This window comes from Pinus tabuliformis, chromosome X (genome assembly GCF_031772625.1).
Source record: "Pinus tabuliformis cultivar Carrire ecotype Pingquan chromosome X, CPIR1, whole genome shotgun sequence".
In the NCBI taxonomy this organism is placed as follows: domain Eukaryota; kingdom Viridiplantae; phylum Streptophyta; class Pinopsida; order Pinales; family Pinaceae; genus Pinus; species Pinus tabuliformis.
The window spans coordinates 11,351,141-11,376,022 of NC_142308.1; the positions used below are offsets into that span (position 1 = coordinate 11,351,141).

The 24,882-nt window shown below is 40.6% G+C and overlaps 1 protein-coding gene across 1 annotated transcript in view; it reads left to right on the forward strand.

Moving 5' to 3' along the window:
- The first annotated feature begins 6,368 nt into the window (after positions 1–6,368).
- The window catches only part of LOC149138033 (plant cysteine oxidase 3-like), a 263,519-nt gene continuing 245,005 nt past the window's right edge, over positions 6,369–24,882 (forward strand). Inside the window, exon 1 of the mRNA XM_089448154.1 lies at positions 6,369–6,775. Coding sequence (XP_089304280.1) covers positions 6,562–6,775 — 214 coding nt within the window. The 5' untranslated portion in view covers positions 6,369–6,561. The remainder of the gene's footprint in view (positions 6,776–24,882) is intronic.

Here is a 24,882-nt window from a genome sequence, read left to right on the forward strand (position 1 = left end):
ATTTGAAGATTTTTGTTGGGCGATATTGGGACCTAATGTTAGGCCCTGTCCAAGAAGATACTACGCGAGCTCAAGGAGAAGCTTCTATGCATAGAACTCCTCTCTCAAATACAAAGGTACTGGTAGAATGGGTGATTGAATCCCAAACACAAGGCAAACCAAGGGTTGTTTCAACTAATACATTCAAACTATCGACCTTCATTGGCAGATGGAATTCTTATTGGGACCCACGATAGTGGCTCGGCAACAACACCCAGAGGGTGTCCTTTATTTAGAGCACCTTCATCACCTTTTGAGACACTTGGATTGCAGATTTGACATAATAGAGCAACACCTTGGCATGCTCCCTGTCATGCCCCCAAGTTGGGTAGACATGCGACTAGGTTGTAACGGGCGCCCGTGTTGACCAACTCGAGTGGAGAACACGACTTGGAGGTGAATTTCGGTTTTATGCGACTGAGTGTACGATGGGCGGTGTAATGAGATTTTGCGATGAGGAAGTACGACAATGAGCGCGTTGATTAAAGGCGTTGGGTGGGCATGCACCCATAGCAAGTGGGCGACATGAGTGGGATTGGGGAAGTTGGAGGAGTCGTGTGACAATCAGTGGGCGACACAGGCGAGTTGGGCGACCGACTCGGGCGACCCTAGCAACCTGTGACAGTGAAGTGCAACGTGTTGGCCAAACTACACGACGAGTAGGCTGACTTTATATGGAGATGAACTTGAGTTATATGTTGATGGGTCGACGTTATGGAGGTGAAGGAATCGACATGACATTGGAGGGTCGACCCCTTGAAAGGTCGTGTCCCTTGGCGGTTGGTGTTATGATAAAACACATATATATTGTGGATGAGTTGTGATGTGAAGGCATCAAGCAACGAGCTTGGTGAGATCGCAGAAGCATAGTGAGAAGGGAGCCGAGCGAGTGACTTGGCGAAGAGAATCGACAGAGAGTTGAGTTTGGGTTGCAGGTGGGTCTGCTACAGGCTGTGCAGGTTAGGCGCCCACACGACGGGCATGTGAGTGGGGACTAAGCTGCAGACGTTGCGAAGGGTTCGTGCAGAGGCTGTATTGCAGACAAGGACCCGTGACTCAAGTTGTGCGGAGGACTGCCAGGTGGGCAGACTGCAGACCCATGACACACGACAATGTGACAGAACTATGCGACGAGAGCAGGTTGGGTTGTGTTGAATTACCGGGCGTGCAGACATGAACCCGTGTGGAGTTGCGATGGAAGGTTTGGGCACGAAAGGGCGTGACATTGTGTGCGACTGGGCAGCCAAACAACAGAAGTGTTAGTGCAACAGTCAAACTGCATAATTGTATTGTGATAAGGAAACTTGGGGTTTCCTCATAATTCGTGTGGGCAAGAGGCAACCGGGTAGCTACAAGATTGTGACACGAAACTTGGTATATTTGCGTAGGCTAAGGAAGTTGGTAGCACATGGTTGTCATAAACTTGTAATTATAAGATATTGTACATTACAGTTGTATATTATATTGGGCAGACTTTACGAGAGTTGCCCCTCCCATGTATAAGTGTGTTATACTTGTATGGTTGATGATTTCGGCTGCATAATAATGATGAAGAATTGTAATTGAAATAAATGTTATTCAGTTGCATTGTTAACACTTTAAGAATTGGAAATTTGGTTAAGTGTTGGAGTTAGGCATAGTCCATACACTCTAGTATTGGTGAAAATAAGAAGTGTAATGATGCCGCACTCGCTATATGTTGGTTGAAAGAATACCACAGGTATAGGGCTGTGACAGATGGTATCAAAGCCCTCTTTCTGCAGGGCTTTGTTAATTGAAGTAGAGATATGACGACAGGTTTGCAATTGGTATTGAAGCTTGAGCACTTAGGTGTGACATAGTTCAACAGGGGTGAAGCATTGTGCTTACGCTAAGTTGAACGAAAAGACATGGCGAGTTGGGAAGAATGCCATGGGAGGCTCTTGCTGACCTTATACAGGTTGAGGCGTATGAAACAAGAGAACCCATGGATTAAAGAAGAACTTGAAGTCTTGGAAGAGAACATTGAGAGGGAGCTTTTTCGACTTGGTTGGACAGTGGAGCAGGATGTAGCTGCAGATTGCGATGAAGAAGAAGAAGTCGTGATATATAAGGAAGATGATGTTACAGAGGTGTCAGTGATGGAGGAAGAAATTCGTGTAATGACACTTGACCGGTGGACCAGGATTGTACATATTGCAGACATTGATGGAAGAAGACACTCACATGGAGGAGCCTTATGATGAAGTAAGTATTGCTATTACTTGTGTTTCATTGGAGCATTTGGAGGATGGGCCATATGTAGGGAAGGGAAAAGACAGTTTGTCGATGTAATGGACAACCTTACCATGGATGACTACGATGAGACCTTGTGCATTGGAGAAGCAAGGAACATTGATTGTTGCAGGACTTGTTGGGGCAATTTGTGACCTTATGGCAGAAGGTGAAAATGCCCGTGATAAGGGAGGAACATGATGATAATCACGGAGGATGAGTCATGCTTAGCCATATGGAGAATTGGCTAAGTGCCCGACATGACTCATGGACAGATTGGAAGGAGGGCACATTAGAGTTATGATGATATGATACTTGGGTGGACTTCTTCATGGATGAGACCAAAAGGCAGTCTTGGTGGTCCTTTAGGAGGGATGCAACGATGATGGAAGGAACTTGTGATGTGATATGATATGATATGATATGTGGTTTGAGTGATCGAGGGCACTAAACCTGGTTGAGGACAAGGATGTGATGACCAATGTTGTGATGAGTCTACTTAGATAGACAATATGGGTAGCTAGAGTCATGGACATCGAGTTGGATAGATGGAGCATGGCAGACTTCGTGCAGGGACATTATGCAGGAGCACTTATAGAGATGTCACTTATGGGCATCCAAGGAGAAGTGCCAAGGTAGGGATGTTGTGCGGATGGACTTGTTGATGCGACATGGAGACATTTTACAGATGAGTTGATGGAGATGTTGTGCACTTTTGTACAACAAGGTCATGGACTAATGGTTTTGTGGGCAACCTATGAGAGTATTCATACCACATAGAGGGCAGAGGCATCTTGCAGTGACAATAGAGACCAAGACATGTATGCTTGCCGAAATGTTGGATGGAGATGGTTCATGGGAGCTCATGATGACTTGAGAGAGTTGCAGCTGATGGAGACTTCATGTTATGGTGGTCTTGGAGTATCTGATTCGTTGAGGAGTTGATGTCATAGGAGTACCTGATTGAGATGCAGTATGGGATGCATACTTATGGCCACATTTATGGGGCGTGTTAATGGGGAGTGACTTGATGGATGCGATAGAGACAGGACACTTTGGAGTTGATGGAGTTGCAGCGATGGGGAATGCCTTGGTGGTAGCACTTGGGCATGGGTTGAATTGATACTTAACCACTTTAATGGTGGCTGATTGGTCTATGACCATAGGTAGAACATAGATGACGAGGCAGGTGTATACTTGCCCCTTTGACAGGTTTGAGGGATGGCATATTACAGATGAGATGGAGTTTGCTTCATGGACTTGGATATGGCACATTAAGAGTTGGATTGATGGGAGGAGCTCTTAACCAATTTGAGGAGAGGAGCCTCTCACATATGGATGATGATGCTTGGATAGATGCGATTGATTGATATACAACACATCGACACCAACATCATGGACAACATGTTGCAGATGAGATGGAGGCTACTTCATGGACCTGGGCATGGATTACTTGCATTTTGATAGAGATGGGATGGATTATTTATCGAGTTGATGTTGTGACAAGATGCTGAAGGAAACAACCGATGATGGCATGAGGAGGTGCATTCTCATGGTTTGAGTGTGATAGTTGGATTAGCTACCCAACTAGTTCGAGTCATGGGGTTTGAAAGTGTACTGAGATGTGTTCGATTTGTGTTGGAGTATCATGGCAGCCGTTCACATGATGACGACACATGATGAATTGACACGATATATGTTGCAGTGATAGCATGTAGCTTGAGTTGGAGGGGCCAACCTTCCACAACAGGGCATCACGTGGAGTTTGCGACATACATGGTTGATGATCATGGATTGAGGAGACTTTCTCGTTCATGGAGTCATGAGCCTTGATGGTTTGTGCGATGATGGAGCAGAGGTGGGAAACATGGACATTTTGGAGATGTTGGAGCTAGCGACACTTTGCGATGATATGATGGAGTTGTCGAGGACGATAACCTTATTTAGAGTGGGGGAGGATGTCAGGTCCCCGCGTCATGTAGACATGCGACTGGTTATAACAGGCACTTCCATGAGCGATAGGTGCCCGTGTTGATCAACTAAGGTGGAAAACGTGACTTGGAGGTGACTTTCGGTTTTATGCAACCGAGTGTATGATTAACGGTGGGATGAGATTGTGCGATGAGGACGTGCGATGGTGAGTGCACCAGTTAAAAGTGTCGGGCAAGTTGGAGGAGTCATGCGACGACTGGTGGGCGACAGGGCGACCCGCGACAGTGAAGTGTGACGTGTTGGCCGAACTATGCGACGAGTAAGCCGACTTGAGTTATATGTTGATGGGTCGACGTTATGGAGGTGAAGGAATCGATGCAACATTGGAGGGCTAACCCTTGAAAAGCCATGTCCCTTGGAAGTTGGCGTTATGATAGAACACACACATGCGTGCGCACACACACACACACATATTGCAGACGAGTTGTGATGAGAAGGCATCAAGCAACGAGCTTAGTGTGATCGCAGAAGCATAGCAAGAATGGAGCCGAGCGAGTGACTTGACAAAGAGAACCAACAAACAGTTGAGTTTGGGTTGCAGGTGGGTCTGGTGCAGGCCATGCACCCACACGACAGGAAAGTGCTTGAGGACTAAGATGTAGGCGCTGTATTGTGTACACGAACCCGTGACTCGGGTTGTGCAAAGGATTGTCGGGCGGGCAAACTGCAGACCGGTGACACATGACAGTGTGACAAAACTCTGTGACAGGAGCGGGTTGGGTTGTGTTGAACCGTTGGGCGTGCCGACACGAACCTGTGTGGAGTTGCGATGTGCAGACGATGTGACGAAAGGTTTGGGCACGTCAGGGTGCGACAATGCGTGCGACCGGGTAGTCAAACGACAAAAGTGCTGGTGAGACAGTTGAACTGCATAATTGTATTGTGACAAGGAGACTTGGGTTTCCTCATAATTCGTGTGGGCAAGAGGCAGCGGGGTAGCTACAAGATTGTGACACGACACTTGGTATATTTGTGCAGGCCAAAGAAGTTGGTAGCACATGGCTGTTGTAAACTTGTAATTATAATATATTGTACATTACAGTTCTATATTATATTTGGAAGACTTTACGGGAGTTGCCCCTCCCAAGTATAAGTGTGTTATACTTGTATGGTTTATGATTTCCGCTGCATAATAATGACGATAAATTGTAATTGAAGTAAATATTATTCCGCTGCATTGTTAACACTTGAAGAATTGGAAAATTGGCTAAGTGTTGGAGTTAGGCGTAGTCCATACACTCTAGTATTGTTGAAAAGCAAGAGTGTAGTGGTGCCAAACCCACTATATGTTGGTTGAAAGATTACCACAAGTATAGGGCCGTGACACCCCCTATGGTAGGAATACCTCCTGAAGGCTCAAAGGAACACATACAAATTGTAGTCCCAGATTCAAATCCCTTAGCGTAAACTCATGTTGATGTTCTAAGCATCTTATAATAAAAATACTTCTAGGCAACGTGTCTTAGACCAAAATTACATTTGTATTTCCAATTTTGTAATCTATTGTAATCTCATTGCTTTGTACCTTGTGCATACAAGGATCACAATTGTTCTGGACCATTTATGTTAGTGTATCTTTTTTCTTAAATTTAACCTCTTGCTACATTCCTTAAAAGATATATAAAAACACAAATTTTTATTGTATTTCATTGTCCATATATGTTGCTTCAATCAAGGAAAATTTTAAGGATGAAAGCTTATTTTAAAGTTTAGAAACCTCAACGAATCTTACTAGTCTCTAATATGCATATTGTAAAATGTTTGGTGATATTTTTGTAGAAATATTTATATTTCCAATAATTTTAATTAGTCTATATAAAATTTTAATGATGGTTAATGTAAAATAATTTTGTATTGTAAAATTTTGACAAATCATTTTTAGAAAAAAATAAAAATTAGCAATTTTAAAAAAAAAAACATGAAAAATTAACGAACCAACAAAATATTAACCTCTAAAATTTTCCTTCACCTCAATATTGCCTTCCGCCCCTCATCCTATCCTTCTCACCGAGTAGTCATACTTGTTGCTTGGAATCGATTAAAACGCTATGGATTGGAGCTTACCACAGTTAACTAAAACTCGATCTAACACAGTTCTACGTCACTGCCATTGAAATGCTCGAGAGCGACTTACGTAGGAACTCACGAAACTGGGCGGTTTCCATTAAAAAGTTGGAAATTAAAGAAAATTTATTTGCCGTAATATATTTGTGTGGCCGGCATGTGGAGAGCATAGAGCAATCAATTTCTAAATGAGGGAAGCCTGTACTCTCTCGAATGGGCTTCCAAGTGTCCTGCTTTTCTTCCAGGCAGCTGAGTTCGTTTTTTGATTTTTCACATATTTGTAGTGAAAATATAGAAGGAACGCGAAGTGCAGAGGGGATGACAACAAACGCAGTGCAGACGCTCTTCGAGCTTTGCAGGAAGACCTTCTCGCCTGCTGGACCTTCTCCTTCACCGCAGGCCATACAAAAACTGCGCTCTCTTCTAGGTTTCACAACCTGTGCTTCATTATTTCCTTTTTGCTTCCAATGTTATGTTTCGCAAGCGAATATTAGGAATTTCGTCAAACAAAACCCAAATGGTAGTTTATCTTTAATTCTCTGAAAAAAAGCTCAATTGGTCGGACACCTTTTGAGTTTGAATGCTGTTACAGAAATAATGTCCAGCCCAATAACAAATGCTTAATACAGAGTATATTGGATTGTATGACCTTGTTCTCCGTGTACTTGTGTGTGCAGTGAGGGGCTGCACTGCAAAGAGCAGATATCTTTTTGCTTACGTGTTAGGTTTGAGGAGTAGCTATCCTGCCGAAATCAACTGGAACTTTTACCTCGCCCTGTCTCTTTAAAACTGATTTTATGTAGGCTGGGTAAAACTGCATTTAGAGTGGAATCCGGTGGACAGCTTAACGCTACAACCACCTTACCTGACCCATGAACTTCGTTGGTTTCTGATCATATTTTAAAAAGTCTCGAGAATGGTTCCTTCAGACTTTAATGTGTCAAGTACCCACCATCTGCACAGGGACACGCGTCGCACTTAATGGTGTGTGACTGGCCAACCCAGTGGCCATGATGGCTTTCACTATTTGAATGGTTCCCTTGCAGAGATGCGCTGGCTCACGCGGGGTAAAGTTGTCTCCCGACTAATCGAACCTAAGTGGACGCAATAAAAATGAAAATGTCCTGCTTTCATCGACCCAGCAAGCCCTGGTCGACAGAAATTACATTTTTACAAATGCAGGCAATAAGGATTATAGATAAGATAATAAAATTTTATTAATGCCCCATAAGAGATCACAAAAATAGGTCAATCAGACTAAGAAAAATACATCTAAGATAATTTTATTAATGTGCAACAAATAACCATAAATGTAGATAAATGGGACTCAAACAAGTACATCGGTGGAAGTGCGGAAGCAACTCTTAGATCAATGCTGAAAGCTAAAAAAAACAAAGATCAAGTGTCTAGCTAAAAGAAGAAATGTTTAGCTAATGAAGAATAGAGTGCAGAGTGCCTATGCAACAAATTTTTTATAAAAATTGAGGAACTCCCCATGTTGGTCCTAAGAGAGGATGTCAAGGCCCACTAGAGCTAGTTGTCAAGAACGAGTGAGATTGAACCGCAGGTTCGTCATTGCAGTCATTGATAACTATGTGTGACTACCTAGGTTCTTACTGTATGAAAAAATCCTAATCATAAATGTGAAACCCCAAGGGCAACTCGGAAGGGCTACCTGTTGTCACCATAGTGGTTCTTTCCAGTATTTTATGTTGGTTCTTTTCCAATACAAGTGGAGAATCCCTAAGGCAATCCAAGTCCACACAAATGGTATTAAATGAAGTTGCATGAGGGCTTATGGTAAATCTGGTTCTAATGAAATTATAATAATTAATTTCCAGATTTACACAATACAATTTTAAGTCTAGTTCAAGATTATGATTTAGGGCTAATTCACAGTTGACAATATGAAATAAAGCATTTTGTTGTTGTTAATTTTCAGATTGCAAACCATAAATGAAAGGTTCATTTTCATGATTTTTTAAGTGATTGAAAGGGGAGGACAAGTGTCTAATTCCCATATTAGGCAAATGGACATTTTAGAGAACTGTTTTAACAAAGTTTTGGGGTCTAGGTGAGCTTCAAATTTCATGCTACAGCAGCCTTAAATTGGCTGGAAATTACTACATAAATTTTAAAGGAAGGGGTGTCTAAGAGATCCACCTTCCAAAAGAGGTTTCAAGGATGTTCTTTCATTAGGAACCAACTAATGCAACAACTCAAATGATATTAGATGCAAATATATTCATTTCCATAACAAAATAATAAAGAAACTAGGGAAAAGGAACTACTACTCCTAGTTCACATCCAGTGTTGCAAATATGCTCTTCCTTGCCCTTTTGAACTTTCTTTGCCAAATAAAAATCAGCAACGATGATCCAACAATAACACACCAATATAGTCAACTCACATTAGCAAGATTGAACCATTTATTCCACAAAACTCTTCATGAAAATCTAGAGCAAAATAACCTCTGAGATTTACAAGCACTTTCAAAGTTTCAACAACCATTACAAATGGAGGAGCCTCTACTATATAAATTTTAGTGTCAACAACCTCCTCAATAGAATACTAATATCATGTCAAAAGACAGAAACCCTAGATGTAACTTAGGAATGCATAAACTAACATTATCCACCAATTAACAAGGAGTGGACAAGTCAAACAACAATAAAATAATGGTGGCCATGCTGTGATGTCCTCTTCAAATTAATTGCCTAAGGAATGACGTAGTAGCCTATCTAACCCCATAGGCTATAGTCATTTCAAAAGGGGGAATTATTATTTGATGTTACTTAGGTAACATTAGATAATAAAAATTAATTTGGGGAAAATGGAGGGAAACTTGGAAGTCACTCAAATTTGAATTTAGGAGGTAAAAGCTGCAAAGAGAAACTATATAAGGAAGTGAGGAGAATCATTATGACCATGATGGATTGCCGTTCTTCTTGATTTTGAGCTGAGTGCTCTTGGAGGGTTCTATGACCCTTGTCTCTGATTGGTTTCGGTGGTGAAAGATTCCACCCTAGCCAATCCCTGCATCTTTTCTTGCTACAGGTGATCGAATTCTGGCTGGAACCTAATTTTCTGAGGCAACAAGGGCTAGTAAAGAGCAGCGGATTGGGTTCTCTGAGGTAGCACAGGACATCATACTGTTTGAGGTTGGTTTCTAGTCTACAACGAACTAACATAAGGCGAACTTGAGGGTAGCAAATGGCCTAAGAGGCGGGGCCTAAGTAGCAGACAAAAGGGATTGTAGCAGTAAATTGAGCAACAATGGTTAATCTAAAGTTAGGGCAATTTGTGTTTCAAGCTATTGATGGATAGAGCAGGGATGGCTACCATTTTGTAAGCCTAGAAACTACGTTTTTGTTGATATCCCTACTGGGAAACTGTGGATTTTTGTAAGTTTGCTATTTGCTTGTTGAATTGGCCCTATTTTATAGTGGTTGCTTATGGAATCAATTTTTCTTTTTAATACTACTTATGCATTCAATAAAAGATCATCATTGTTTTATAGATTGATGAAGTATTGCAACACTGTTATAAAATACAATTTTGTCATGTGTTTATTGAAACCCTAACTCATAATTTTATCCAAAGGTAATCTCTCTAAGAGGGATATTACACATGCCATATGTACAAATCTCAATAAAATGATCTCTAAGATGTTGAGAAATCAAAGATCTTGTAGATTAGGGTTGATTTAACTATCAAGATAATTACTTGTGAATTTGTTGGCTTCTTTATTAGATTTTTATGTTTTTTTCTTTCATCAAGGAATTACCAAAAGTACAAAAACATGAAGATCACAAGAGACAAGACCACAAAGATATAGGCTCCAAGCCAGGGCAAAAACACCATAAGGGGGAAAACCCAAGAAAATTCTCTTCTTATAGAATTAGATCAAAGTGAGATATCCAAAACCCGAATACCAAGACAAAGATTGCCACACAGACCCAGGTCAACCCTCCTTCAATGCCTCTCCACCAAGTCAAAGTCAACAAAGTCAATTTTGGTCAAACATATGAAATTTGGCCATCTCTTGAAATTTCAGCTCCTGCTTTTTCGGTCCCTGAAATCTTGGCCCTTGAAATTTTGGGCCTACAATACCTCAGAAAAATTCACAAAACTAGGGCAAAAAATTCTTCATCTTCTCTCGTTTGAATTTGCTGGTTTATTCTTCTTTTCTTGGCACAAAGGTCTATGTACATGATGAGTTAATGAATGGTCTTCAAAGTGGTCGAGTTGCCCTCTATATGTACACATCTAGGAGGTCGATTAGGTGGCTCTTGGAGCTTAGGCCAACTTGTTCTTGGAGGGCGGACTTGGTCTTGTGGTGACACTTTTGACTCTTTTGCTTCAAAAATAAATATTTTTCTTTTTCATACAATAAGTCCAAATGGGACTTTTGTTGTAAAATGTAACTAGGTTCGGTCTTCATAATGACATCTAATTATGATCTTTTTAAATGATGAAAATAAGTAAATAAAATTATTTTTGTAATGCCTTGCTTCATGGGTTTTATGAGCAAGAGGTTTATTTTAGATGGCTCCCATTGAGAGCCTTAGGATTTGTCAGAGTCAATGTCATGTATAAAGATATGTCAAATATATCCTAGTAAAATAGCCCTCCAAATACAAGCACAATCCTCCTTTTCCTATGTCGGCCTGAAGATAAATGAAGGAACTCATGTTGGCTCACATTATGGAGACACACCGGTTCATAAACTCATGTCAGCTTAATATATGGGACAAACCACTATAAATAGGTGGGCATGGTCTCCGCATTATGGAGGCACAAAAGTTCGGATTCCTCTGAAGTTTTCAGTGATGAACTACAGTGAACAGTTAAAATATTTTCAGATGAAGAGAGTAGTGATGAGTTTGGTCACCAAGCAGTTTGGATCTTTGTTTTGGGTGGATTGAAACAATGATAAATTCAGACTTCTATTACATTCAACAAGTAAGTTCGGATCTCTGTTTCAGATGGATAGATACAACAAAGAAAGTTCAAATGTCTCTCTCTGTATTTCAGATGGACAGTAACATATGGAATGACAGTTTGGGATGACAAAGCGTTGAAGGGAAATCAGATCCCTCTAAAGTTCGGATCACAGTGACAGTGGATATAATTTAAGTTAAGAAGTTCGGATGTATGAAATGGATATAATCACAATATAGATGTTACCTTGCAGTACCTCTGTCCCGGTGTTACATCAAATGCAGTAAGGTAACATTAATGATATAACAGTTCGTTGTTGGTAATACTATTATGATAAGGTATTATCTTTGTGATAAGAGCTCGTAAAGGAAACAATGTTGTCAAGGCAGTGATGAAGATCTTGGTATCAAAGGCAATGATGAAGATCTCAGTGGAAGAGGAATCAAGAAGAGGCTTGACAAGAGAATGCGTGTCTTGGTCTTGGAGTGGTTAATAGGTCAAGGGTCTTGGTTTTGGTATTCGTGAATTGGAATCTCTATAAGAAGAATTGGTGCGGGTTTTCCTCTCAAAGAGTGAGAGGTTTTGGCCCTGGCTCATAGCCTACATTCTGTGTCTCTTGTCTATTTATGTTTATGCATTGGTAGCTGTTTGATGAAGAAGAACACTAACAACTTAAACAAAGAGAAGATCCTAATCTAATGAAGTATAAATATTCACAAACATAACTAATAACTAATGGAAGAGAAATCACCTAACTAATAACGCTCTAGATTTCTCAACATGGTATCAAAGCTAAGGTGTCAAAGTCAAGAAAAAGGGCAGGCAATCAAAGAGACACTTAAGGATTGAGTTTGAAGAATATCAAAGTAAAGTCGAGATCTACTTTGGAGAATCAAACCCTAGATCATAAAAGAAGCTTTACTTCAGAAGAAGTCTTGGGATTATCAATCAAAGCCAAAGCCTTATTCCTACTCAATGCAAATAGATCTACACATCAAAGAAGTCTACACCAACAAAAGTGTTGGATCCTATAGTCATCATCAAAAGACCACAAAGACCCTCGTCAAGTTATCTACAAAGCAAGGTAGGTTGAAGTACTCTAAAGACGAAGATCACATCATCTTGAAGAAAGTCTACACTCTAGAAGCATTTCTGATTTGCACTCATTCACTACCAAAGGAGTCGAAGTATGTTGAAGGCGAGGAGGCATTATTATCATCTTCAAAAGCAAGAAGGCAAGCTCCCTATCATTGCAGCAAGGAGCCCCTCCTTATCCTTGAAGAAGATCATCTGAGGAAGCATCAAAACATTCTCATCAATTACCATCAACAAAGGAAGCTAAGTCTAAAGGTGTTGACATCATAAAAGGAGCAATCTTCTTTATTGAAGAAGGGATTTTCCTTTGGAAAAAGATCATCCAAAAGAAGCATTACTACATCCTCTTCAACAATCATCAAAGTGATCAAATTGAAGATTTCATCTTCACTTGTTAAATAAGTATCTTTCATTCAATAATCAAATTTGGTAAAATGACTTTGTTTTGCAAGGAGATCTATAAGCTAGTTGGGTCATTGAAATTCCTTGCATGGAAAAAGGAGGATAGACATAGTCCTCGAAGAAAGTGAAGTCATTAAACATATCAATGGAAAGGTTTCCTCTAAATACATGGAAAGGGATCAAAGGGCTCAAGAGATTTTTATGAAATCAGTCAAAGATCCCTCATCCCTATATAGCAGGATTGGAGATATCTAAGAAATATATGATAAACTGGTAGAACTATTCTTTGAAGATGCGATAAAGAAGGTCACATCACTTAGATCTGATCTACACAAATTGAAGGTATTAAAGGATAAAGGGTTATCTTCGTAAGATCTTAATTGCAAGATCTGGGAGAGATAATCATCATTCTAAATGCACTAACTGATGAAGAAGGAAGGAAAAGTCTGGAAATTTTGGTCCTCATAACTAAGATGCAATGCTGCAGGCATTATAGGAAAGATTGTCCTAAGCTCAAGTAGGGCAATAATAACAAAGATAGAGAAGAAGTCCATTTCATCGAAGAAGTGGAGGAAGTTGAAAGAATGAAGTCCAAGGAAGAGGAAAAGCATTAGAAGTAAGAGCTTGTGACATCACTATAGGAAACATGAAGGATGTCTGATAGTCAACTATGAAGGATATAGCTCTTGGTGACCTCATTGAAAGATCAAAGGCAGAAGTCATTTGGGACAAGTCTCATCATACATCAGTCAAAAGGAAACACTTGTTGGATAAAGAAATGGGAGATCCTCAAGATTCTCTGATGAAACCCTCATCGGAGGGTTCACCGATCTAGAAAGGAAGTAAGCGTTTCATTAGGAACACCAACTTGTGGAATTCATGGGATGATGGTATGATGACATATGAAGCAGATCAAGGGATTGAAGCTCTTTAGGCAAGCTGCTAAAAGAAACCTAGATGGCCTAAAGGTAAATGAGGTATGTATGCTTGTATTCAATACTATAAAGTCATGTTGTATGGTTGCAGGTAACATGGATCACTACTCGATTTGAGGAGCATGATCAAAGGAAAGGAATCTCCTCCTATGAAAGGTTGCCAGAAGGCACGAGTCACAGTAGATGAAATCAACATAATATGTCCTCATATGAAGTATGAGGTAGTTGACTACAACTGAGAAACTCTGAATGGAAGCTCCTGGGAATGAAATGTATGAAGAAAGGAAGGAAGAGATGATGAGATATGCAACCATGGTAAAGACAATCAACATTCGAAAGACCAAGAAGATTTGACTAGGAAAATTCCCGGAAAGATACGAAGACTTTGATGGAAGTCTGAAAAATATGAGGACCCTTGGCAATGTATATCTTTGGGAGATATGTCAACATGTATGTAGGATGCTGATGCACATTGGAAGATGTCATGATGAAAGCCCAACACAAAGGTAATTTTGATTTAAGTGTTCATTTCTTATTTTTGAAAAAATATCTGGATGGGTTTATGCAGCTCAGCCAAGGGAAGCAGCATGACATGAAGCAAGTCCAGATGAAGACTAATGGATCAATTTCTGATGAAAGGAATAATGACATGACTGATCCATGGATGAAGGTGATGGATGGTCTATGCCCTATGTAGAGGCTACAAAAGACAAAGACTCCTTGACAAAGAAATTCATGACATCGAAGGAAGGATCTCTTCAAGCCGTTGGTTGAGGAGTTGCTGTAGGTCCCTAATTAAGAGGGAGTCTGAAATTCCTGAGCCAAGATGGAGCTTAGGTACATTCATTTTGTAGAAATGAGTACATTCCTTTATTAGAATTGATATGTCCTCCCTAATTGAGAGGGAGAGATAGACACATCATTCTGGTCTTCACCTTGGAAGACAGAATGGAGGATTAGGTAATCATCTGGCATTCGATGCTCTTTGAGGATGAGGTAGGGCATCCGAGATAAGAGTAGTCGTAGTGGACTGATATTCTTTGAGGACTAGCTACCCAAGATAAGAATACTCCAAAGAAGGTCATACTTTGTGAACACCCATGTGGAGTATGTACCTTGAGAGACAATGATTATGGTTATTCATTGATCTCGCCAACATTGTGCTCTGATCATGTGGACAGAGCTGTTAGTCAAGGCCTTGCTATGTGACAGTGTTGGTTGATATGATGCTAGACATACAGGTTACCAATCCAAATCTTCTTATGAGAAATTCTTCAGATTGAGAATGACCAAGTACCATTATGAATACCTCCCTAGTTAAGAGGGAGTGTTGTAAAATGTAACTAGGTTCGGTCTTCATAATGACATGTAATTATGATCTTTGTAAATGATGAAAAGAAGTAAATAAAATTATTTTTGTAATGCCTTGCTTCATGGGTTTCATGAGCAAGAGGTTTATTTTAGATGGCTCCCATTGAGAGCCTTAGGATTTGTCAAAGAGTCAATGTCATGTATAAAGATATGTCAAATGTATCCTAGTAAAATAGCCCTCCAAAGACAAGCACAATCCTCCTCTTCCTATGTCGGCCTCAAGATAAATGAAGGAACTCATGTCGGCTCACATTATGGAGACACACCGGTTCATAAACTCATGTCGGCTTAATATATGGGACAAACCACTATAAATAGGTGGGCAGGGTCTCCGCATTATGGAGGCACAAAAGTTCGGATTCCTCTGAAGTTTTCAGTGATGAACTACAATCAACAGTTCAGATATTTTCGGATGAAGAGAGCAGTGATGAGTTCGTCACCAAGCAATTCGGATCTCTGTTTTGGGTGGATTGCAATAATGATAAATTCAGACTTCTATTATAGTCAACAAGTAAGTTTGGATCTCTGTTTCGGATGGATAGATGCAACAAAGAAAGTTTGGATGTCTCTCTCTATATTTCGGATGGACAGTAACATATGGAATGACAGTTTGGGATGACAAAGTGTTGAAGGGAAATCAGATCCCTCTAAAGCTCGGATCATAGTGATAGTGGATATAATCTAAGTTAAGAAGTTCAGATGTATGAAGTGGATATAATCACAGTATAGATGCTACCTTGCAGTACCTCTGTCTCGGTGTTACATCAAGTGCAGTAAGGTATCATTAATGACATAACAGTTCGTTGTTGGTAATACTATTATGATAAGGTATTATCTCTGTGATAAGGGCTCGTAAAGGAAACAGTGTTGTCAAGGCAGTGATGAAGATCTTAGTATCAAAGGCAATGATGAAGATCTCGGTGGAAGAGGAGTCAAGAAGAGGATTGACAAGAGAATGTGTGTCTTGGTCTTGGAGTGGCTAATAGGTCAAGCGTCTTGGTATTCGTCAATTGGAATCTTTATATGAAGAATTGGTGCGGGTTTTCCTCTCAAAGAGTGAGAGGTTTTGGCCCTGGATCATAGCGTACATTCTATGTCTCTTGTCTATTTATGTTTATGCATTGGTAGTTGTTTGATGAAGAAAACACCAACAACTTAAGCAAAGAGGAGATCCTAATCTAATGAAGTAAAAATACTCACAAGCAGTTACTAATGGAAGAGAAATCACCTAACTAATAATGCCCTAGATTTCTCAACAACTTTGACTCATGACAAATTTCTTTTGACTCAATAAACCCTAGAAGCATGAAGAACATGCTTGACTAATGAAATAATAATAATAATTTATTTTTCTTTTGCTTTTACAAGAAATATATATTGACACAAGTACAATGATAATTATGAATGCCGAACCTAGTTACATTTTCCAATACTCTCTCTTAACTAGGGAGGTATTCATAATTACACAACAGGATACAAGGATACTCTCAAATTGAAATATTCTCATAAGAAGAGTTCAGATTGATAAGCATCATCATCATAACCAACATTGTCAATTACAAAATAGCAAGGCCTTGACTGACAAGCTCTAACTCTCCACTAGATTAGAGCACAATGTTGGGAGGCATACATTTGGACACCACCATCACCGCCTCTCAAGGCACATACCCCATCCGGATGTTCACCAGGTATGTCCTTACAGGACTATTCTTATCTTGGATTCCCAATCCTTAAAGAATATTGGTCCTCCTTAGGACTACTCTTTATCTTGGATACTTTGCACTATACTCAAAGAGTATCGATCCTTGGGACTACTCCTATCTTGGATTCCCAATCCTCAAGAAGTATATGTCCCAAATGCTTATCTTATCCTCCATTCTCCCTACAAGTGCCTGGTACCACTCAATCTATTAGGGGTCCTAGGAGGGGTTCCAAAGGGGCAACTACTAGACAAAGTGGAAACAATGGGACAAGGACCCACTGTCACCTCAGTTAATGTTCCCTTCTCTTTATAGACTTTCACTGATGGGAGGAGTCCCGGTATGGAAGAAATCACTTGAATGATAGGATCAATGGCAAGGTATAACGTGATTTCCTAGGCCCATTCAAAGGAGAGGCTCAATTAATGGTTCAAATACCTAAAGAAAAGCTGAAAGGCACCCTAAGAAAGACCTATGAAGGATGACCTCAAGCCTAGGAATATTAAAAAATGATGAATGCCTCAAATCGAAACTTCCAAAATCCCTCACTTGTGATTGATGTGTTTATACAAGGGTTCAAAGTGAGGCAAGGATGGCTCATTCACTGGAAAGATTCCATTAAAGTGCGAGCTTCGAGGGAAGCTAGGGTGACTTTCCATGAAAAACCCCTTGAGAGAAATACTATAAGAGACCAAGGGTTGAGAGATATATTGTGGTAAAGGCTCATCCAATGATCACCTATAGTTAAGAGAAAAGGTTTTGAATGACGAACTACAAAGTGCAATCCTTCAAGAAATCCCAAAGTCAAAACAACTTCAAGGGTTCCCTCTTGGTGTGATAGCTAGGGCATCAATTTATTTGAAATTCCACAACCATAATTCGTTCAAAACTAGAGGATGCCGAGAGGAGACATAAATGAAGAAACTTGTTGGGACGGAATCCTAAAATTCATCCTCCCTAAAATTTTGCACCAAGTCCTAGAAAATCTCCTTACCCTTAGGGGATGAAAAAAGAGAGGTAAAAGAATGATATTTCGTTAAGTTAATGCGATCACCAATGATCTAGGACCAGTGCCTGGCTATTGGGAAGATTGGAGTAAAAATGATCAAGATTTAGGAACTTCGCTCTTCAAGGAGGCCTAGAGAAGCAACTATGCTCTTTGTGGATGCAATTTCACAACAACTTTAGACTTTTATACTTCGATATGAAATATTTGATGTAGTTTCAAGGTAAAAGTTGCAAATCTACCCCTAGGAAAATTTGTTCTTCTTGCCAAGATGAATAACATATGCAACGAGGCAAGATTACAAGTGTTTTATAAATTCGCATTAATTTTTAGGGCACAAGTAAAATCATGACATAACATTCCATAAATTAGACATGAAACATTATGAATTTTGCATGAAAAGAGCACTTACATGACAAAAAGAGTATATCCACCATAAAATTGTCAAATAGAAGCTCCAAGAGAGATAGCGAAAATATTCCACACATCAAAATGCACTTAATCATCCAAATCATTACACAAATTGCACGTCCGAAATCTTTAGAAAGATATATCCCAAATCCAAGTGACGATGGGAGCTCAAATGACCTATCTCAAATTCATATGATCCTCCAAGGGATTCAAATGGCTAAATTAGGCCTAATAAAGCCCTCACGATAAAAATAATTTGCAAAATAACATCCTTTTGGTGACAAGCCCACCAAATAGCTCCATAATATGAAAAATAAGTCTCTTAAGAGGGCCGAAATGATAGACAAGTAGCTAGGAGGGTCGTTGGGAGGCCAAATGGAGTCCAACATGTGCCAAAATGAATAGAAGGGCTCCAAAAATAGCGATGAAGGGGGTGACCTCCTTGATCTCCATGCAAATGACCTGTGGTTCCCCTAATTGGCTATGGGGGGCACAAAATCATCCTCACGGGTCTCCAACTGAATCGAACAAACATGTATCGCATCTATAAGGGCTGGAACAATGATGCAAACCCTCCCTTTGTCTTCCATGGTGAGGGACAACCCCGTCTGTGCCCTGGATCAACTACCAAGTGTGTGTTGCAAAAGTGTAGCCAGGTGGGCAAGGTGGTCCAGGTGCATCATCATCATCAAATAAGTGGCACATGAGCGAACAATGAATGGTGTTGAGGGATCCTATGGCATGGCTATTTTCTCTTTTGTTATAGTGGAGGCCCATGACTCTCAACGCACACCCTATAAATGCCAATATGACCCTCTGGAGGGCTTGGACCCCGTATAGGGAGACCAAACCCCTAGATGAAGACCCACTTGTAATCCCGCATAAGCTACAATGCGTCTCCTCACCTTCCATTACAACAAATCATTAGTGTAATTGAGCAAATGAGCTTTACAAGTCATGCAACCAAATGGGCACTTCATAGTGGCATGCCCTTCCATTACGGGCACTTCATAGTGGCATGCCCTTCCATAATGGGCTTTAGAGTGTACAGGTGTCTCCAAGTTCAAGAAGGAGGTTAATCAAGGACCCTATTAAGCTGTTTCAACCTCTAATACAGGAGGGAGCAATCGTGGTACATGAGTTACCCGACCTTTGTTTTTCCACCCTTCTTCATATGCCTTTTGCCTTTTATTGTTTTTTCTTTTATAACTGCTTGGGGCTCTAGGGAATGAGATAATGACGTGTAATATATAGTAGTGATTACCCCCTAAAGGTTGGGTAGTTCTTTGCCTACCAGGGGTTGGGACAATCATGGTTTCCTTAATGATGCAGGGGTGCAATATGACAAGCCCTAGGAACCAGGGTGATGACCATGTTGATAGGGGTAGAGCTCATGTTGGCTTTTGTCCATGTGCTAAATTTGTATGTACTGACCATCTTTTGTATTTTATGGTACATTTCTTGTTGAGAGTGGCCAAATTATGCTTTTTACTTTCTTTTTAGTTGCGTTAGCATTTGAGGCATAGTTCCAGGCCCGACCCAAAGTATGGACAAGGGGAGGGGGAGGGTAACTCCTTGTGGACCCAATGGACAAATGTGGACCCAGATGGGAAATATGTGAAAAGGGGTTATAATGAGTGGAGAGGAGTGACGTATGTGGTGTCAGGAAGCGGGACCACGCAACCAAAATCGGGTTTCCCATGTAGTTCCACTTCTAAAGCTAGTAGCCAATAACGATGATCCCACGGGATTAGGATACAAGGTTAACCGCAAAATTGGACAAGGGGACAATAGTACAAACCAAGCCCATTCTTTCCGCCGAATCTCCCGCACTAATCCATGCCCAAAAGTGTCCATGATAAGTAAGCAAAAAAAACCAAACTCCATAATGAAAGCCATACCTTTGGGGTTGGAAGGCCCACCTTCATACATACGATCATGACAGATGGTTTAGGGTGCATAATGGCTGGCTTAGGTGGCGGAGATGGTGGCACATCGAGCTATCTAGGGGCTGCAAGGGGATGTTGGCTGCCAGCTGAAGACAATCTAGGAGAAAAATTTCTCCAATGGGTGTCACCCACAGGTGGTGGGTAACATTTGGCTCCAACTGGGACACGATCTCTAGGTAGAGTGCACGAATGTATTTGAACGAGGAGGTCATGAGAACACCAACAATCTCTTGGGATTGTAGACCTGTTACCTGCACATCAATGACCAAGCACACATGACAACATGTTTTTGTGGTTATGATCGTCCATGCTTGTATTAGGCCTAATCTAAATGCACTTAATCTAGCATGATAAAAGGATATGATGTTAGTTCTAATGCAAAAATCAATATGCAATGCATCCTACCCTAACATGCATATTATCTCAGACAAAGATTGAGTGTAATCATAGAGCCAGTGCAACCAACATATCATTAGATCAATATAAACTTGCTTGCTTATATGATTACTTAGGCAATAGATCCAAAAGCCAACATAGGAACAATCACATGGAGGATGATGCGGGTGGGAGGCAGGAAAATACAATGTCCATACATGGAGTATCACAGGGGAAGAAAGAAAAAAGGGATGTAATCTACTCCACGAGATTCTTTCTTCCAACCAAAAGATAGAGATGTCAACAACCAAGCTCATAAACCTTCGATGGATGGTAACCTTAGGCATATCATCTCCATCATGGTCCTTATCATTTGTATCGTGCTTTATGGCCACCATAGGGTCATGATTGGACGGAAAGGGAGGCTGATGACATGGGGAGACACAACAAGCGAGTTGCTTATGATGATCATATTCAAGCGAGAAAAAGTATTCTTTATTACTAGAGGGGTTGCGGAAAGGGTCCAGATGCAACTCAACTACAACCCAGGATTGTGAAGAGAGACAAGGGTCATATTAATATCCTGATCATCAGTGTCATAGATAGGGACATTGTCGAAACAATTCCCATGAACCTCCCATTTCCCTTCTTCAATATGCCAATAATCACTGATATCAATGTTTGGAGCGGTAACAGGATCACCTTCTCCAAGGTCTTTAAAGAGTGGATTATCAAAAATAGTATCCTCAGAAAAGGTAGGGTTAACCTCAACTTCACTTTCCATAGACTCATCCTCCCTATCACACGTGTTTTGAAAATTATCTTTATCCTCTTTTTTGTCATGTGGACCCAGGGAGGACCCTCCTTCTTGCTCATCATCTAGATTCCCAAGGTCATCATGATGCTCAATGAAGGCTTCCTCTTGAATGTTTAGTGAAGGGCATACTTGAAAATATCTAAGAAAGCCATCAAAAAATTCCTCAATAGATGAGATGCTCCTAGGTTCGTGATTATGCAACCATGGAGGGATCTCATGAACAACAGTATAAGGACATCTTGGTGGACCACTTTCATCTTTGAAGTATGCGCAATAAATCTTTCTACATGATCAATTGCAGAGAGTGAATTGCGATCAAACATGGGCACCCCTCGTACCATCCTCCCTGTGACATGATTAGGGTGGCCAAGGATGCTAGTGATGTCCAAAGTGGGAAAATCATCAAAGAAAGACATCCTATAGAGATACACATGTAAATTATGTAGGAGTTTCCAGGTTGAATTTAGTGATGCTCAGAGAAATGCTTGCTCCACCTTACAAACATTTTGACCTTAAAGTTCAATGAAGAATTAGGGCTTCGTTCTTCCATTGGAGTCGCCGAGAGTGATATATCAATGATGTCGTAAGGGAAACAAGGCACACGTCTCTTGTCCACGATAACGATGCCAAATTTTTTACCGCTCAATCTAGAAGGGGTCCCAAAAGGGCAACTACTAGACCAAGTGGCAACAATGGGATAAGGACCCACTGTCACCTTAGTCAATGTCCCTTGCTCTTTATGGACTTTTACTGATGGGAGGGGTTCCAGTATGGCGGAAATCACTTGAATGATAGGATCAATAGCAAGATATAACGTGATTTCCTAGGCCCATTCAAGGGAGAGGCTCAATTAATGGTTCAAATACCTAAAGAAAAACTGAAAGGCTCCCTAAGAAAGATGTATGAAGGATGACCTTGGGCTTGGGAATATTAAAAATGATGAATGCCTCAGATTAAAACTTCCAAAATCCCTCACTTGTGATTGATGTGTTAATACTAGGGTTCAAAGTGAGGCAAGGATGGCTCATTCAATGGAAAAATTCAATTAAAGTGTGAGCTTTGGGAGAAGCTAGGATGACTTTCCACGAAAAATCCCTTGAGAGAAATACTATAAGAGACCAAGGGTTGAGAGATATATTGTGGTAAAGGCTCATCCAATTATCACATATAGTTAAGAGAAAATGTTTTGAATGATGAACTGCAATTATCAAGAAATCCCCAAGTCAAAGCAACGTCAAGGGTTCCCTCGTGGTGTGATAGCTAGGGCATCAATTTATTTGAAATTCCACTGCTGGAATTCGTTCAAAACTGGAGGATGCCTAGAGGAGACATAAGTAAAGAAACTTGTTTAGACGGAATCCTAAAATTCTTCCTCCCTAAAATTTCGCACAAAGTCCTAGAAAATCTCCTTATCCTTGGGAGACGAAAAAAAGAGGTGAAAGAATGGTATTTCGTTAAGTTAATGTGATCATCAAGGATCTAGGACTAGTGCCTGGCTATTGGGAAGATTGGAGTCAAAATGATCAAGATTTAGGAACTTCGCTCTTCAAGGAGGCCTAAAGAAGCAGCTACGTTTTTTGTGGATGCAACTTCACAACAACTTTAGACTTTTATACTTCGATATGCAATATTTGATGGAGTTTCAAGGTAAAAGTTGCACAACCTACCCCCAGGAAAATTCGTTCTTCTTGCCAAGATGAATAAAATATGCAATAAGCCATAAATTCGTTCTTCGGTCTTCTGTTCTCACGCGTCTTCTGTATCACATAATTACTGCGTCTTCTGTTCTCACGTGTCTTTTGTATCACCGCCCACGACAGCCAAATTACTGCGAGGAATCTGCTGAACAATCAGGAAGCAAAGAATCCAGAAATAGTATTGACATCCTCGAATGTCAGATCTCTGCACAACGAGTAATCGTGGGTGCTTCTATCTAGGAAATGCATGTCGTGCTCTGAACCTCTGGTGCTGCTGAAATCGTGCTATAATAAAAGTTCTGGCTTTGTCAGATCGTGAGGTTACAATTTACTTGGTGCTATAATAAAAGTTCGACCTTATTTCTTTGCGGCTGGGTTCTAGATCTAATCTTCTACGGCTAGATCTAGATCTAATCTTCTGCCTTATTTCTCTGCGGCTAGGCTCTAGATCTAATCTTCTGCGGCTAGATCTAGATCTAATCTTCTGCCTTATTTCTCTGCGGCTGGGTTCTACGGGCAAGTAAAATATGGCTCCCAGCTTCGCGAAAATAGCTGCTAGCTCAGTTCTGTTCGCTTCTGGAGGGCAAGCTCCTGCCCATATTGTCAGTGAAGCCCCAGCTCCCACTGTCTAGGTGGTCCAGGCCTCACTCAATGAGGCTTTGAAGTTTTCTGAAAGTGCCCTAATCTGCCAGTTCATTGGTTTTTGGCCACGGCTGATAGCTCTCCACAATTGGATCTCAGAGGTATGGAAGGCTGTCATTTCTGATGAAAGTAATATCTACCCCTGTGCTAGGGGTTTCTTTATAGTAAATTTTGAAAATCCTAAAAGAAGACAATGTATTTTAGATTCCGGCCCTTGGTTTTGGGAAAACTCAGGCCTATTCATGAAGCCATGGAACCCATCATTCGATCCCTCAACAGCAGTCATAACCTCAACACCAGTTTGGGTGAGATTGCCAAGCCTACCCTTGCATCTCTAGAATCTCTCCTCGCTAAAAGCCATTGGAAATGCAATTGGGAAATTTTACTGCAGGTGCCCAGAAACAGAGGAATATGCTAGAACCACCTATGCATGCATCTGTGTGGAAATGGACTTCAGTGCCGGATTCCCAGCTGAAATAAACCTAACAAGTAAAGACTGTGTGGAACCAGAAACTCGATTATGAAAGTGTCCTCTTCCGATGTCGATCCTGCTTTGAGACAGGCCATCTAGCCAAAAATTGCCCAAAAGCCTCCCAGAAAAATTCTGCTAGAAAAAACCACCACAGATCTACATGGTGGGAAGGAGCACAAAAAGAACACTACATTGTCATCAAAGAAGAATACTCTAGAGAAAACTCTGAATCACAAGAAATCGGGCAAGAAAGAAACAACTCTCAAGACAAGCAAGGAGAAAGCCCCGCCCAACAACAAAAAAGTGAACTCGACAACCCTTCAAGCATCAACAGATATGAGGATTCGAATACCGCACAAAATAAATCTTCATTTAACAACAAAGCAGATCTCCTAGACCAAACTTCTTCTCCGACTATCTTCAAAAGGACGAACACAATAGATTGCGAAGCTAAGACACCAATGTCCAAAGAACCAGAAGAGCTGAAGGAGATGCAAGATAAAGGAAGTTGGAAGACCGTAGAGAAAACAAAGAAAGCTACAACACCAATCTCGCCAAGAAAGACGAGGAGCCAGACAATTAAAAACTAAGAAAATTATAGGTCCGATAGACCAATTTGGTCTCAGTGGACGTTAACCACTATCATCATCACCACAAGTGTTTCATAAATTCACATTAATTTTTAGGGCACAAGTGAAATCATGACATAAAATTCCAT